Source organism: Physcomitrium patens, chromosome 15, assembly GCF_059467195.1.
Source record: "Physcomitrium patens ecotype Gransden chromosome 15, ASM5946719v1, whole genome shotgun sequence".
Classification (NCBI taxonomy): Eukaryota; Viridiplantae; Streptophyta; class Bryopsida; order Funariales; family Funariaceae; genus Physcomitrium; species Physcomitrium patens.
The window spans coordinates 5,630,424-5,646,257 of NC_143424.1; the positions used below are offsets into that span (position 1 = coordinate 5,630,424).

Sequence of the window (15,834 nt, forward strand, 5' to 3'; positions counted from 1 at the left end):
GGCTCCGCAAATTCTACATGAAAACGGTGGCAGATCATTTTCCAAGTATTATGGCATCGTGTCCCCTGGAGAAGCAAGTCGAGGTCGTAAGAATTCTCTATGCACAGTGGAAAGTCAATCAACTGGTCCGAAAGATTCTTCGGTATTTTCTTACCTGAAGGCTGTAATGAAATTGAACCTCATCTTCAAAAGCTCGAGATTCTTAATTTACACAGAACCTTATCCAGTACAAACGGTGGACTAGCATGGTAGTCGAATACGGCACCTCCATGATTATCTGTTCCGCAGTCATGCATACTAATCCCTACGATGATTTATACGATGATTTATCCCTACCGTTCTATTTTAGACTCCGATGTTTAGATTTCAGTCTTATGAAGCTTCTTTAACTAATGAACGAATATTGTAACGGCGAGCTTTCACTTCATCTGCAATTATCGCCGTTGTTGCCAAACGAACGCCCAAACTCGTTAGTAAAGAAGCAACTACCCTAGTCGCTTGGTTCTTCACTTCCAACGGGAAGTTGTTCGTCGTGAGACGCCAACGATTGCATGTCCTCCGGGTCATGAGTGGACGTGGAGGGGCGATTGATTACGGGATTGGAGCAATGGCACCGTCAAGCGCACCGCCTTGTTCGCGTTGCATATGTTCCATTGCCATCAGCCTGGTTTGTTGTTAGCGAGTATCGGTGCCCTCTGCAGCGGTGGCAGAGGTAGACCCGAGTTTTTAGTCCTTGCTCACGCACGTCATGCCCGCATTCCGCAGGACGATTCACCGTGGATATAAATCCGAGCCGAAGTGGACGTGTACTCTTTCGGTTTAGCGCTCATAAGTCTCTTTTGGTGTAGCGAGGGGAATCTACGATACAAAGAGGAGTGCTCTGTTGACTTGGTTCTGTGTTGACACTTGCAAGGATTGTGCATGAAATCAGTAAATTTGTTGAAAGGTAAAGCTTTATCGGTAATGCTATTTAGTTAGTAGCGTCCTTAGAGGGAGGTAACAGTGCCTGGCGGAATTGAACCGCAAAAGAACTGTAATGGAGGAGGAAGTGGGACAAGAGTGTGAGAGGGAGTGGGACAGGTTTGTCCACATGGCTTAGGGTGTGAGGAGGAGTGTATGCTAGGCGGGGCCGGGTGTCTGAGAGACTGCTAAGTGTGATTTAGCACAGTAGTGGCGGAAATTTCAACCGAAGATGAGGTTTCTTGGTGGTTGATGGCAGCGGAGAAATGTAGGAGTTCTGTGAAGGAAGTTGAAGCAGTGGATTAGGTTTTGAGGTGTTTGTAGGTGTTGATTGTCGGGTTTCACTAACTGGCAGTGCATGCTGATAGAGTTGATTATTTCTGTGAGACAGAACTTGTAGCAGTCCTGAAGAACCTTTACTGTTTGGTGCAGAAGTACTCGTACTAGTTCTGCGCGTTGTCAGAGTTACATTGTGTGGCTGTTTTTGATTGTATGGGGGAGAAATACGTGTCCGCGCGGAACCTGATATTTAGAATGCATAGCCAGGTTTTTTCTAGAAAATAAGCTCATTCGTTGCTAATAATATTGCTTGGCGTACGAATTTGTAAGTTTGTTGTGTGAGAGATAGAGTGCCGGCGTAGATTACTTGGGCGATTGTCTCTGCGGATTTAATGCTGGGACTACTTCGGGAAGTGAGCTCTAATTTGTGTTGGTAGCCAGTATACAGCAACTGAGAGTCCTATTTTTTGAAGTTCAGAAAGAGGTCATTTTGAAGTTGTGGTTTATTCCTGTCAGGAACGCCTTCATCCTAAATTTTCATGGAACAAGACTGCTGTTCTTACACAAGAAAGGGTTTTGGAGGTTTTTCAGAGCCTCACACATCGAACATCGTAGTCCTAGCTGTTGTGTCTCGATTATTGTAGCTTATTATATTTAGTCTTTACGGTTACATTTCTTGGACATGTTATGGGTAAGCACACCTTTGTTTTTAACTTCTCAGGTTGCTTGTGTTTACTTTTAGCGTGTGTAGCATGAACATTCAGACTTATTCCAAGGCCAAAAGATTGTGGCCTTTAAGCAACCTTTTCCCTAGTGTAGGGAACCCTCATCCTTTTTTAAAATTCGCTTGCACAAGTTGAACTTAAATCCTTGCAATTTTCCGTTTGCTTAAGTAGTTAAAATTGTTCGCCATGACGGCTCGGGCTTTGCGGAGATTGGTGGACACCGTTTCCAGAGATGTATTTGAGGATATTTACAGATGTAGCGAAATGAAGCAAACTGGGGTGAGTCTCAAGTACATGATGGATTTTGGGTCCTATCCATCGAAGAAGAATCTTCTTTTGTCGTCGCAGTTTCTGCACAACGAACTTCCTGTTCGCCTGGCTCATCGAGTGACTGAGCTTGAGAATCTACCTCACGGACTTTCTACCAAAGCCCCTGTCCTCAAAGTAAGTTTTCGCAACTATCGAGCTTTTTAGTTACAATCTACTGACTATTCATCTTGTTACCGAATACTGAAGCCAGCACTTGAATATGAATGATGTATCTAGTTATTATTATGCGAAAGTGTTTGTTTTTTGGCTTTTGTCGAAACCAGGCGTTACAGCACCTGATTCTGACGAATTCTTTGAGACATGGGTTTTTTTTGAGTTGCCCTAGTCAATGTAAATCTCATTTTCGCTGCTGGTGTTTCATCCCCTCTCCTCTAGTCCCAATTTTTTTTTTTTTTTTTTTTTTTTTTTTTTTTTTTTTTTTGTTTTGTTTTTGTTTTTGTTTTTTTTTTTAATTTTTAATTTTAGTTTTAATTTTTAAATTTAAATTTAAACTTTTTTTAAAAAAACTTATGCTTTCTCCAACTTACTGATCTTGAGTAGTGCTTGGAAACATTATGATCATGTTTTGAGTTCGTTTTGAATCTGATCGAACGGAACCGTCAATATCTCAGTATTACTTTTTGATTCAAGCAAATTCTAATAAATGTATTGAATACTTCTTCAGGTTCGTGATTGGTACCTGGATTCTTTTATGGACCTTCGAAACTTCCCTGAGATTCAAGATATGGAAGACGAGACAAGATTTACTAATCTTATAACGAGGGTTAAAATGCGGCATAATGATGTTATGCCTACTATGGCAATGGGAATTCAGCAGTTGAAGGAGGATTTGGGTCGCAAAGTCGGTCTAAACGAGATTCCTGAAATTCACCAATTTCTTGACAGATTTTACATGTCACGAATCGGTATCCGAATGCTTATTGGTGAGGTGTTTTCTTTGTGGATTGTGCCTAGTTTGTCTTAAATGTAAATGAAGGTTGCTTTTGACACCCACATGCCTCACGTGTTCTTGCACTCAAGCCCTAGATAGCGATCAATCGGTTACTGCTTAATTTTGATGTAATAGCAATTGGTTGTGAGGACTCTTGATTTAGTATATGAGTTGTCCAGTATTGATGTAGGAAGAAACAAATGTGTTGTATTATAATATTTTGTTCTTTGTTCACTACAGGGCAACATATTGCATTGCATAATTCTCCTCCTCCCACCTACATCGGCCTCATCTGTACGAGTGTTTCTCCTGTGGAAGTTGCACAAAATGCTATAGATGATGCTCGATCTGCATGTATGCGCACATATGGAAGTGCACCTGAAGTTCACGTTTATGGAGATCCAAATTTTACATTTCCGTAAGTACATTGGGGTGGAAAGAAACGATTATGTTCTTAATTCTCGGAGTATGCACAACCAAATTTAGTTTTACATTTCTGGTTTTTCATTTTATATTTTACAGAAGCAGGTCATGACCTTTTCTTCTTTTTTGATCTTATTGTTGTTTTAATGCTTCCAAGCTCAAGTGGCCTGAACATTGACAAGACTACCGCATAAATGGTCTTGCTGAATGGTTGTACCAAGATCTATGATTCGTGACTTCGTACAAGCTGACTCGAAGTTGTAATTTGTGATTTCGCAGGTACGTTCCTACGCATCTACACCAAATGCTGTTTGAGTTGATCAAGAACTCTTTACGTGCAGTTCAAGAGCGTTTCCAAGATGCTGACCATGAGTGTCCTCCTATTCGTGTTGTTGTAGCTGATGGTATTGAGGACGTTACAATCAAGGTACACATTTTGATTCACTTTTTGCAAGTACGTTTAGAATTTAGGCTTCCCGAGGCACTTATTGCTGTTACATTTCGACCGTAGGTTGGAGTTTCTGCTTTTTCAATTTTAAGTTTGAATATATCTGTGCACCCATGGGTTATATGTCCAGGTTTTACTGCGCGCTTTTATGGGAAACACTGGTTTAGCTTCATACATGGGTTGTATAAAAGCTGACTACATATCAGAGGACAATTTATGATTCTTAGCCTTGATTTGACAGATTTCGGATGAAGGAGGTGGTATTCCCAGGAGTGGGCTACCAAAAATCTGGACGTATTTGTACAGTACAGCGAAGAATCCAGTGGTGCTTGATCGGCAAGATCATGAGTTGCCTAATGTTATGGCTGGGTATGGTTATGGTTTGCCTATCAGTCGACTTTACGCGCGTTATTTCGGAGGTGATCTACAAGTAATATCTATGGAGGGATATGGTAAGTGTTCCCGCTCGCATTCAGCACTAGTATCTCGTTAGAGGATTCTACCTTTTCTCTTATCTGGATGTAGGGATTCAAGTAGTATGATCGGTTTTTACTCATCCACGCCGTTTATTAAAATCCTGCACTGGAACTCCATGCATTTAACTAGGCTTGACACGTAGTGCGTATTTTTTTTCATCGTTACAGTTTAGCAAGTCTAAAGGAAAACTTGTTGATTTCTTGCAGGTACTGATGCTTACTTACACCTTAACAGGCTTGGAAATGTTCAAGAGCCTCTGCCCTAGTTCATAAATGAGATTAAAACGAGTAGTTTTGGGTCACTGATAATTGGTAGTTTTTAGGAGATTCGCACAGTGAGTTGTCTTTTTCTCTTTTGGTTCTTTAATTTCGAGCCTCATGATAGACCTAGCTTCTACCCACGTTCATTTTTGTGAGGGACGGTTTTCACTTTCAACCACTACCTATGACTCAAAATGAAAGAGGCTTTTTCTTCCTGCGAATTCTTCTAATTGTTCCGCTTTAGTAATACCAGCAACAGAATCATCGTCTCAGCACCAGTAAGGAATTCAACCTAGCCATACCCATTATGTATACAGAACATTGTTTTGATCATTCAAAAGATGCTATAGGAGTGTTTGCAGAATGAGTACTTAAAGAGTAGTCCAACAAAAGGGGAGATTTGTCGTTCTATGGTCTGCTGTCAAGGAATCAAGTGAGGACAAACCACAATCCTTTGTATTGGTATAAAACAAAAGTGCTTTGACACATTTGATAGCTATCTTAAATGTACAATGTCTCTTAATATAGGTTTTCTTTAGAGATGAATAACTAGTTTAATTCATTTAACAAAAACGATCAAATTCTAACTCATAACCATAATAGATGATAATCTAAGCATTTTCTAAATCTCAATCCTAACGTATGAATAAATAGCTTGTAACAGAGTCCTGATGAATGTATACAACACCCATTCTCACACTTGGTTTGGAGTAAGCATATAATAGGTGCTCTTTTGTTCATTATCTATCTCATTTTGTTTGTATTATCATTCCTCTCTTGTAACTTAGTTCTTCCTACTATGTGTAAGATTTCTTTTTTTAGTGTTCAGAGTGCATTACAAGTGAGTTTGACAACAAAGGCCATTGCTCTGAGCTTCAGTTTCCATACGGTGGAAAAACTCAGTGTGGAAATGTTGAAGTACTTGGCTGCTGGATTGCAGAGAGAAGATTTAATATTGTGTTGACCCGGTTGGATTTTATTTTGATGTGTCGTTGTTAATTTGTTGATGTTATTGTGGTGATGTGTTTTGCTGTCCTTGATGACAATTCCATCATTGTGACTGTCGTCTTTTCTTATTCTATTATGTCTAGGTTCATTCCTAAAACGCCCATGTTACGTGTTGTTGCGATGCTCCTGTTAACATTGTTCTTGCTGTACCCTTGTCTCCGCTTCGTGAGCCGTGCTATTGCCGTTCTTACTTGGTCTCAAAGTTGCTCCCGACGTTAGTTGGTGCCTAGTGTTGATGTTGTTGTGTCTTTACGTGGTGGAAAATTTTCTGTGTCAATTTGAACTCAAAAGAATTGTCAATGATGCGCTGGTCAACGATACTTGTTGTGGAGGTCATGGCAATGTACTTGCTGTGCTCAAGCTGATAAGCAATTTGCAGGCCATTGACACATCTTTTCCCATGACAAAATGCGGTATTTTTATCCCCACGGCAGAATGCAGTGTTCTCTCTTCCTAAAACGCAGTGTACCTTTGGATGCCTTAAGGATTGCATCTGCATAGATCAAATCTAATTTTTTGTGATTGAGTACTTCCCGTGATTGGTAAGTGAATAAATTGCATTTTGCTTGTGTATCTATTTTGTATTTTTGCTCGTTGTATTGCTACGTTGTTGTGTTGTTGATTTCTTTGTCTTGTTGAGAATTGTTTCCGTTGATGCGAGACCTGCTGTTCCATATCTTGCTATGCCTTCGTGCAAATCTGTGCGTAGTGATTTTTTGTGGTTATTCCTTTATCCGTTATTGTTATCCTAATGTAGATGTGTCTTTGATCAACGTTTTGCTTAGTGAAATTGCATGTTGTCTCCTCTAAGTCAGTGTGTTGCTATTATTTTGATGTAAATCTCTATATTTTACATTTTTTTTTATATTTGTGTTCCTTTCATAAGTTAATTCATAAGTTGTGTTGTAGAGACTAATATATTTCCCTTTGCCATAGTGTTTCTATTTGAGAAGGAGGTTGTTACCTACAACTCTTGTCTAGTAATGTGTGTAAGTCCAAAAATAAATAATAAAATTGGATGAAATCAAAAATGTCTTTGCCATTGCTCCAAGGTTTTTAAGCAAGAAGGTATACATCCAACCATAGTAAAAACGGATCTTTTATGATTATCTTTTAGTAAAAATATTTCATTTTTTGGAAAAATAATCTATGTAGATTTTTTAATATATACAACCTTCACATACTTCTTTTTATAAGGATATTTACAAAATTCTACCAACTAATCATTGATTAAATAAGTGATATAAAATTTAGTAATTAATGTGATCAATCTTCTTTTGCCAATATCTAATAATGTATTTGGATACTAGTGAATTGTTCTAAATAAGTGCCTTCTCTATTATTGTATTATTTTTAATTATTTAAGTTATTTCAACAAGGCAACAAAGAAGCCATATAAAGATGATTCTTTTTTTCTTCAACTTTGTATAGTTTATTTTTTGTTCTAACAACTTGTAGATAAATCTCTCTTAGATTGTCTTTGTCAAACATACAAGAATGTTTTATACAACAATGTAATATGTCTTAAAATTACAAATTTTTTAACTAAAAATAAGTTAGTTTTTACTTCTAAAATATAAAAAATAATATTTTATTATTTTATTTCTTAAGAAGAAATTTTGAATTGTACATTTTCTTCTCCAATTATAAGTATAATTTATCCTCCAATTGTTCTAGTGCTAGATATTTCAAAATCTTTTATTTTTTTTAATAATTTTTTATTTTCATTTACATACAAGTTTGCTTCAAAGTCTAAAAACCGCTTATTTTTGGAATCAAATACATCAAATATACATTTATTATGGCTTCAATTAAATGATCTATTATGCATTCTTTCTCTTTGTCATCTTTTAATATGATAATATAACCTTCTTTTTTTTATTTGTAACAATTGAAGTTTTATTTGTTATATTTGATTTTCTTGATTCATTATGTCACATTTTTAAACAAAATATCTAAATTTTCTACATTTGTAGCAAGTAATGCATTTTTTTTTAATTATTTTTTAAATTTTAATTATATTTCTACTTATTTCATATTAATAATAATTTCATCTTTGTCTTTGATGATGACGACCAAATAGATATCTATTAAAATTTTGGTACAAGTGGCAAAAATAACCTGTTATGTATAAAAATTCTTTCTCATCAACTCTATATTTTTTAAGTTGAGAAGAAACTTCTTGTAACAACAAATCTTCTAATTTAAAAAATGTATCAAAAATATGAATTACAAATAATAAAATCCTCCATATGCTTTTGTGTCATTAAACAAGAATAGATATTTATTCAAAGATAATATAGTATTAGAACTAGAATAGCTATTGCCAAAGACAAAAGGACTAGAGACTTTTAAAATAAGTCAAGAAAGGTATCATGGATATACTATATGGAAGACTAAATAAGAAGTTGAACAAAAAAGTTTCAACAAGAAAACTAATAAGAACTTAATTAAACCAAATGAATACAAGATCAATACCAAGAGAGATAAGATGGAGCTCTAAGAAATGTATTGTAGAAACTAGGGATTTTATTAGCCTCAACTCCAATATATATTAGGTATTAAGAAGCTTCTTAAGAAATTTCCATGTTGCTTGAAGATGAAGCAACTTTAGGAAGCTTCTTAAGAAGTTTCAATGTTGCTTGAAGATGAAGCAATCTTAGGAAGCTTCTCAAACAACTTCTTTAATGCTCTTAGAACTTTTTAGAATCTATTAGAATATTTTAAGAACCATCTAGAATCTTCTAAAATATTTTAAGACTATTTTCAGATTATTTTAAGACTATTTAAGAATCTTATAGAATATTCTAAAAATATTCTAAAAATATTCTAAAAATGTTCTTGGATGTCTATAACAAAAGGTGTTGATAAGAGCAAAGATGGATTCATTCTTGCCTTTATATATACTATTTAACTAGGAACTATACAATGACCTTCTATATGACCTTTAACAAGTATTTAGCTTGAAAGATAAGTTTCTTACATGTGCAATACATGGCCAACTTGTTGGTAATTTTTTTAATCTACTAATCAACTACAAACATTTATAAAGTTAAATCTGCATCTATGAAGCTTCTCCACAAAATGTCATCAAATCTACCTACATTTATCTTCTATCTAATACTTCTTATTTATATAATTATATATGTGTAACAAAATATAGGTAATTTTATTTTGCGCTTTTGAATTTTCTTAAAGTTAGACCAACATTTAATATCAAAGCAATAATATCTTTACCACATAAAGATAAGTATATTCTAATTAAAAGATTAAGAAACAAATTAATTTCTTGCAAATATTTTCTTAATCCTTTTTCTAATTATAGAGAATACAACTTTTCCTCCAATGCTAGCTCTCTATAAGAATTTTGTACATCATACAATATTTAAAGTCTTTTTTAAATTACTTGAGGTATAAGAATACCAATTACATAAGAAAAGATAGACTCTTATATTATAGATGTAATAATATATCAACATTTAATACAATCTTGAAGAGTAAAAATTGATGTTGCATTCTCAATTATTGCTATTTGGTGTGGTGTTGTATTGTTGATGATTGGACCTTGTCCTCTTCTGCAGGATATTACAGGTGCAACTGCAACATGTGAAATTGTTAAGGGTTCTTTAGTGTTGATGAAAATGGATGGAAACAAATCAACTTGCTTCAAAATCTTTTCAACTATATATATGTAATGTGGCACCAGGCATCCCCGCACATCCAATGTTACAGACGGCGCCCTACTAGAGGCGGAGGCGTCGGGATGGAGCCGCAGAGCGTGAGGCGGGATGCTGAGCACAGGGATGTTGGAATTGGGTACGGGCGGAGTCGTGCAGCGCAGGGTGCATGGCGGGCGCGGAGGTGGTGTTGGCATGACAAGCCGGTGGGGCGTGGGATGAGTCGGCAGGAGGACCGAGGTGTGAGATGGTGGAGCAAAACAGCGGCACAACGCGGCGCCTGGAAGCCATCGGTGGGGACTGACGGGATCGGGGAGACGTGGGGAGGCAAGAGGGAAGGCAAAAGGGAAGGCAAAAGGGAAGGCAAAAGGGAAGGCTAAAGGTCCCGGCGAGATTTGAACTCGCGTTACTGGATTCAGAGTCCAATGTCCTGACCGCTAGACTACGGGACCCGCCGAAGTCAGATTGCCAGAAGAATCTGCTGATCGAGCGGCTGGATGGTGTTGACAGGCGAGACGCATGATTTAGCGCGCACGCACCGCGTCTCACCACTTCGTCCTGCCCTCCTGCATCACGCCTCAGTTCCTGCCCCACCCGCTGCTGTTGGGAGCTCCCGGCTTGGTACGCAGCAGTGACACGTTGAATCAGCTGCGAGAAGCACCATGCCCCACTTTTCCAACAGGTGTCTGAAGAAGTGATGTTTCCGTGCTGATCGATGATGCAAGGCTCAAGTCTGCTCCCCCCCCCCCCCCTCCCTCCTCTCTCTCCAGGATTTTGTTTCAGCCGTGGCTCTTCTGCATCCCCCCCCCCCGCCTTGAATCGCATGGGACTTGTGCGCCACTGGAACAGGCGTCTCGTGGTCTTAGATTTTTCGAAGCTCGAAACCTGACGCATACTTCGGAACACTCGCTGCAAGCCATCACGGCGTGCTTGTGTCTGGGCCGATTCTGAAAGGCTAAACCTCAACCAGAATGCAAGTCAGCCACATACCTCATTCGTGTGGATGCATCCACAAAAGTGTCTTGTGGAATGACTACTCATGGACTTCAAATAACGCACATTTGTTACTTACTGTGTAAGATATTGACAATATGTGTTTCAAGCTGTTGACAATTCATTGCATCTAATAATGATACTTGAAGGTATCAATTGTAAAAGATATCTTAATATACTTTGGAATGCTAATTAATATGATATTAGTATGGTTAAGGCAAGTGTGTTCGTTTGGTGTTGTTTATTATTTTATCTTTCTGTGTAGGAATAACTTGTGTGATGTTAAACATTTATATACAATCTATGCAGATTGTTTAACAGACTTTGGAAAAACTAACCAAATTCTAATTCTTTGCTAGACAATGGGAATAATTTTGATATTCCTTGAGTTGTTATAAAATAGTTTCTTGTCCAAATCTTGATTTTTAAGGAAAAGAAAAAAAAACACTTATATATATATATATATTAAATTGAGTATTAATATATTAATGCTCCCATTGATTTCTACACACTGCACGTTCCTTACGCTCATGGTCACAGAACACGAAGGCGGATGAGTCCCGTTCCGTCTGTCGGAATCTCGGGGCTGCTCTGGGAAACCCCTCTTCCTGCGGGGCAGTCGGGAGCAGCTCAAAGCCACTGATTGAAGAGCCTCCCATGGAGGACTGTGGCTCGTCCTCACCCGACCCGTTGACAATGAACGACATTGGATATCTTGGATACTAATGCGATGTGGCTGTCTGGTTTTCTATTGTTTACATCTCTATAAGTAAAGATAAAATGAAACGATTAAGAAATGATATAAACTGATGAATGATTTGTTTTCTTTGTCCTCCTCTTGCCAAGAAATATTTTAGCAGAACTGTGCACTGTTACGTCTGCATTGCACGACCCTAGGGCTCGTGGATATCTGTCATCCAGTCCCAGACTTTCTTCCATTTGTAAACATGTGTATGTGCATGCACTGCATTGCTCATTCGCAGTTTCTCCCGACCTAATTCATTTCAGCTTTTTTCTCATCGCAATTTCAAATTTATAGTATCTTGTCTAGCCACATTGCAAACTTGAATCATATTGATGATAAAATACTGGACTGATCTATTCTCCTGCACGCTCGAGTACGTCTGCAATTGGAGAGTCCTGTAGTTTCCAAGATCACAGTTTGTTGAGAGTACTAGCTTCACAACACAATCCGTTTCGGTCATGGAATCCAATGAAGCTGGAAGCTCCGCTGCATTTTCTATGAGAAATGAAGAGCCAGATATCGGTCATCGCTGCCAGGATTACCCATTCTCCTGCCCAATTGGCAACCCAGGCCGCGACTTGCAAAATTCAGCCAGTTTCGAAAGGATGCGGCGATGTCGTGACTGCAAGATGCAGCGTTATGGTCATAATCTGGACTATGAGAGTACTCTTTTCGGGACTTCAAGGTGATGCGAAACGGAAAAAAGCGTGGGATGGAACCTGGTTCATGGAGCTCTTTGTCGGCAAAGATGTCTTCTGCGACTAAGAGGCCTCATCAAATAGCCGAAGTTGAACAAGTAATATCATATTACTAAGAAGCTACGTTTAGTGCCATGAGTTAAGCACAAGATGTGGATTCGTTTGTTCGCATAAACAGTACGATTGTTAAGAGTATTTTATCGGCTGAAAAGAGAATGTTGTGTGGATACAAATCTAATTTTGTCTCTTGTTTTGGTCCGCTAGCCTTCCTTGTGTGTTACATAGGAGTAAATTGCGTTGAGCAACGGCTTGGCATATTTCACAGACAGAGCCCTTGCTCAACTCGATTTTTCCCTCATGGTTCAAGTCGAGGGGCACGACATAGTACACACATCACGACTCCGCTATGAGTGACAATTCTGAGCTTCGCAACTACTGGATCTCACATCGCTTCTGCAGGTCTCTGAAGCCGCCAATAGGAGAACAACCTTTTGTGCATGTCTGATACAAGTTGATAATGTTGGCTCCCGAACGAGGCCTACTTCGAGTCGAGATGGAGGTAACGGAGGAGTGTGGAGGAAGGGAAAGAGGGAGGAAGGGGATGGATGTTACCAATAAACTAGAGACTGAAGGTGATGGGGGTGGCGCTAAATTCTAGGTTTTTCATTTTCTTCACTTTTTTTGTTATCTTCTTGGTAATTAGTGTTTTGGCAATTTTGAAGGATAGTTTGCACTTATACAATTTCATTCATTTGTGTAGTACTAATGTCCATTTTGTTAGCACATTGCTTCTAGGCATAATCAACATAAATATAAAATATGGAAGATTACAATCAACAATCAACTAAGAAGATTGGTGTTTGTCACAAGGAATTTTGTTCGAAGTGGACAAGTCTCTAGTTTAATATTAATTCTTATAGCAGATTAGTTATATTCTGTGTATATTTTGATCCTAATTCTTTGCTAAGATCCCCTTGGTTCCTACTTTCCTTGTTTTTAGCCTTAGTGCTTACAAAGGCCCTTCTAGAATCTCTTCTTCATGTTCCAAATTTTGTGAATGGATGTAGCCAAAGCCAAGTATACAATTTTTTTATTAAAATTGCCTAAAACCTATTTATGGATGAAGAAGAAAAATTACCATAGTGTAAGCTGAGCATGTATTCTTATACATGTGTCTTTTGATTTCTAATAATTATATATAAATTTAGAATTATTTGAAAAAATTGTTTGATAGTTTTTTTTATTATTTTTATTAAAAAAATTTAAAATTTATATTGTAGAAGCACAAGATTTATAAATTTTTGAATTCTTAGAAATTTTTTGTTTCTAAAAAAAAAAAAAAAAAAAAAAAAAAAATCATTAGAGATCTACTTAATAAAATGAAATTGATATTTTTTTCACTTGTTTTTTTTTTGTTCTTTTGCCAATTTTTAACTAAATTTTAATTTAAAGAGATATCACTTATATTTTTTATCTTTTAATTTATTGTAGATGATCTTTATAATGTGTGCTAGTGGATTTAAAAATACAAATTTCTTTTCTACTTTAACAACCTCTGTGTTTCTACCTATTGAGAATTATTAAATTTTTAAATAATAAAATCACAAGAATAGATCTTTTATTTTGACAAAAATACAAAATAGAATTATTTATTTATTTATATTAATTTATAAAATTTCATTAACTATTGAAGGATAGTACAACAACAATTAAGTTATCAAAATAATTCAACTAATTATGTAAGGATACCATTTTAATTCACTTATAAAAAATTATAATATTAATTCTTTAATTTAATTTAAATACATATATATATATATATATATAATTCATCTCCAAATTTATTTATATAAAACTTGTATCTCTCTATATAGTTATTAATCATAGAATAAATAATTAATTATTTAATGAACTTTATAAAGATATTCTAAGTTATTTTAGCCTTTAATATGATAGATTGTTAAAGGATGAAAAATATTTCTCACTCATACAATCTGTAATTCCCACTAAATTCATTTGCAATCATGTTATCAAACAATGTATAAATTAAATATTATCCTACCATTTCTTTTATAGATTTGACAATATACCCATCCCATCAAAAAAAAAGTATGAAAAATATTACCATTAGGCATGCTTTTCTAATCCTACATGATTGGAATTTCATAATCCTAATCCTACATGATTCAACAAGACAGCTTCACAAACATCAATACACTACATCTGTGTTGCAAACTGAAGAAAAAACTATATGGTCTCAAATCTCGATGAAGTAGTCGAAAGCATGTTTGAGTACCACGCGTTCTCAGGTAGTAGTCTTTTAAAAACATAAATGTTTCCACGTTATTGCCAACTCAAAGCAGTATTCAAAGTCATGAGAGAGGTGTTCGTTTATCCTCAGATGGTGCCCTATTTTCAATTATCACAGTTGGCATTGTGATAACGTTGTCAATGTGTTTATTATGGAGGAAAGGAAAAACATGTTGCCAAGGTACTTTGTCAATTATCAACATCTGCCCTATAGTGGAGACCCAAGTGAAAAAGTTCAACCTCCTTATCTTGAAGTCCAATCTCTTTATCAATAGGCGGAAGGATATCTTTTGTAAACTTTGGTGTGAACAAAATTATGAAGAACACATATTCTACAACCAGTATAGATCCTTACTCAAAGTGGCCCTAAAAACCCCACTAAACGTCAGCTATTCACTTGTTAGAGACGGTTGAGCGTTTAGAAGAAGCCGCACCATGCAGATGTGAAGCATTTCTTCAATCGAGAATATCTGGGAATTAGATAGATTGATTTTTTGTGTATAAGTGCGAAGGATGAAGTTGCCGATTCCTCAGCCAAAGGTCTAGCATTCCAACTTATTCTCTCGTACCAACAACCAAAAAAAGTTCATTAAAAGCTAAGTCATAGACATTATATTTGACAAAGAACAATTTGCTCAATACGATTAGAAGCTAATCTTTTAGAGTAAAAACTAATGCAAGACATCCCATCAGGGAACGAATACTTGAGCAAGCATTTGAAGAACACTCTGACAACTATCAATGCAATAGAGCTGTCTTGGAAATATTGTTGTGAGGAATTTATGATCGTTTTCTCGCCCATTTCCATGAACTTGCACTTTGATTTCACAACTATACTGAAAAATCGAAGACCTATCTATCTTTTTCAACGTTTACATCGTTACATTTATTCTAAGGAAAATCATTCTTCCTTACACCCTTGGTAAGGTATAAGGACAACAATTGGGGGTGTAAGGGCGTGATGAGGATGAAGATATACAGAACTGGTAAGTGTGACTCACGGGACGATGTATTTGATTGAATATTGCTCAGTGCAACATACTAGTTTCTATTTGGAGAGTGGATTCCTTTCACTCCTGTAACAATCAACGCTTGTCTTACTCTGCAATCGGAGTTGTGTCGATCCAAACGCCTCGAAACACAAACTAGGCTTGGATGCGGACGTCAGATTCAACAGAATCATGACTTTATTTGGGTCGTCGACAACTATAGATCAGCACTGTACCACCACAACTATACCACCAAATCTACATCATTGGACTCACCCCAGCGCCACGTCTCGAAGGTCAGTGAAGCGGTACCGACTATAGTCGGAGATCCATGGTTTGAAACTTTATTGCGTGCGACACGTGTCAAATCAGTAACGTCCACACAATGAAGGCTAACACGCGGCGAGCCTGCGCTTCCCCCTACTATGAATTTGTCATTGTGGAGCGATATGGAGTGATGCACGTTGCGGCATGCCGTACCCAAGCCGGAACTGACGCCAATGAGCGACCTACAGCAAATCTGTGCTAAAGACATTGAAGTTTGTTTAAATACACATAAATATACACATACTTTTGAAGAG

General features: G+C 36.9%; 1 protein-coding gene and 1 non-coding gene across 5 annotated transcripts; one reads left to right on the forward strand and one right to left on the reverse strand.

Annotated features, from left to right (window-relative positions):
- The first annotated feature begins 435 nt into the window (after positions 1-435).
- Positions 436-5,197, forward strand: LOC112292562 (pyruvate dehydrogenase (acetyl-transferring) kinase, mitochondrial). Of its 4 annotated transcripts, none has more exons than XM_024541162.3 (7): positions 436-946; positions 1,756-2,408; positions 2,959-3,217; positions 3,466-3,643; positions 3,928-4,075; positions 4,338-4,548; positions 4,780-5,197. In XM_024541162.3, the coding sequence occupies exons 2-7, from the start codon at positions 2,151-2,153 to the stop codon at positions 4,836-4,838; spliced, it is 1,113 nt and encodes a 370-aa protein (XP_024396930.1). In that variant the 5' UTR covers positions 436-946; positions 1,756-2,150; the 3' UTR covers positions 4,839-5,197. The 4 variants fall into 4 exon arrangements, with proteins under 4 accessions (XP_024396930.1, XP_090112423.1, XP_090112422.1 ...); XM_090256297.1 differs by having other exon boundaries at positions 519-712; XM_090256296.1 differs by lacking the exon at positions 436-946 and adding an exon at positions 1,113-1,228.
- A 4,701-nt stretch (positions 5,198-9,898) lies between these two features.
- On the reverse strand, positions 9,899-9,970 carry TRNAQ-CUG (transfer RNA glutamine (anticodon CUG)). Its single transcript has one exon. It is a non-coding gene; the product is annotated as a tRNA-Gln (tRNA).
- Between the last annotated feature and the right edge of the window lie 5,864 nt (positions 9,971-15,834).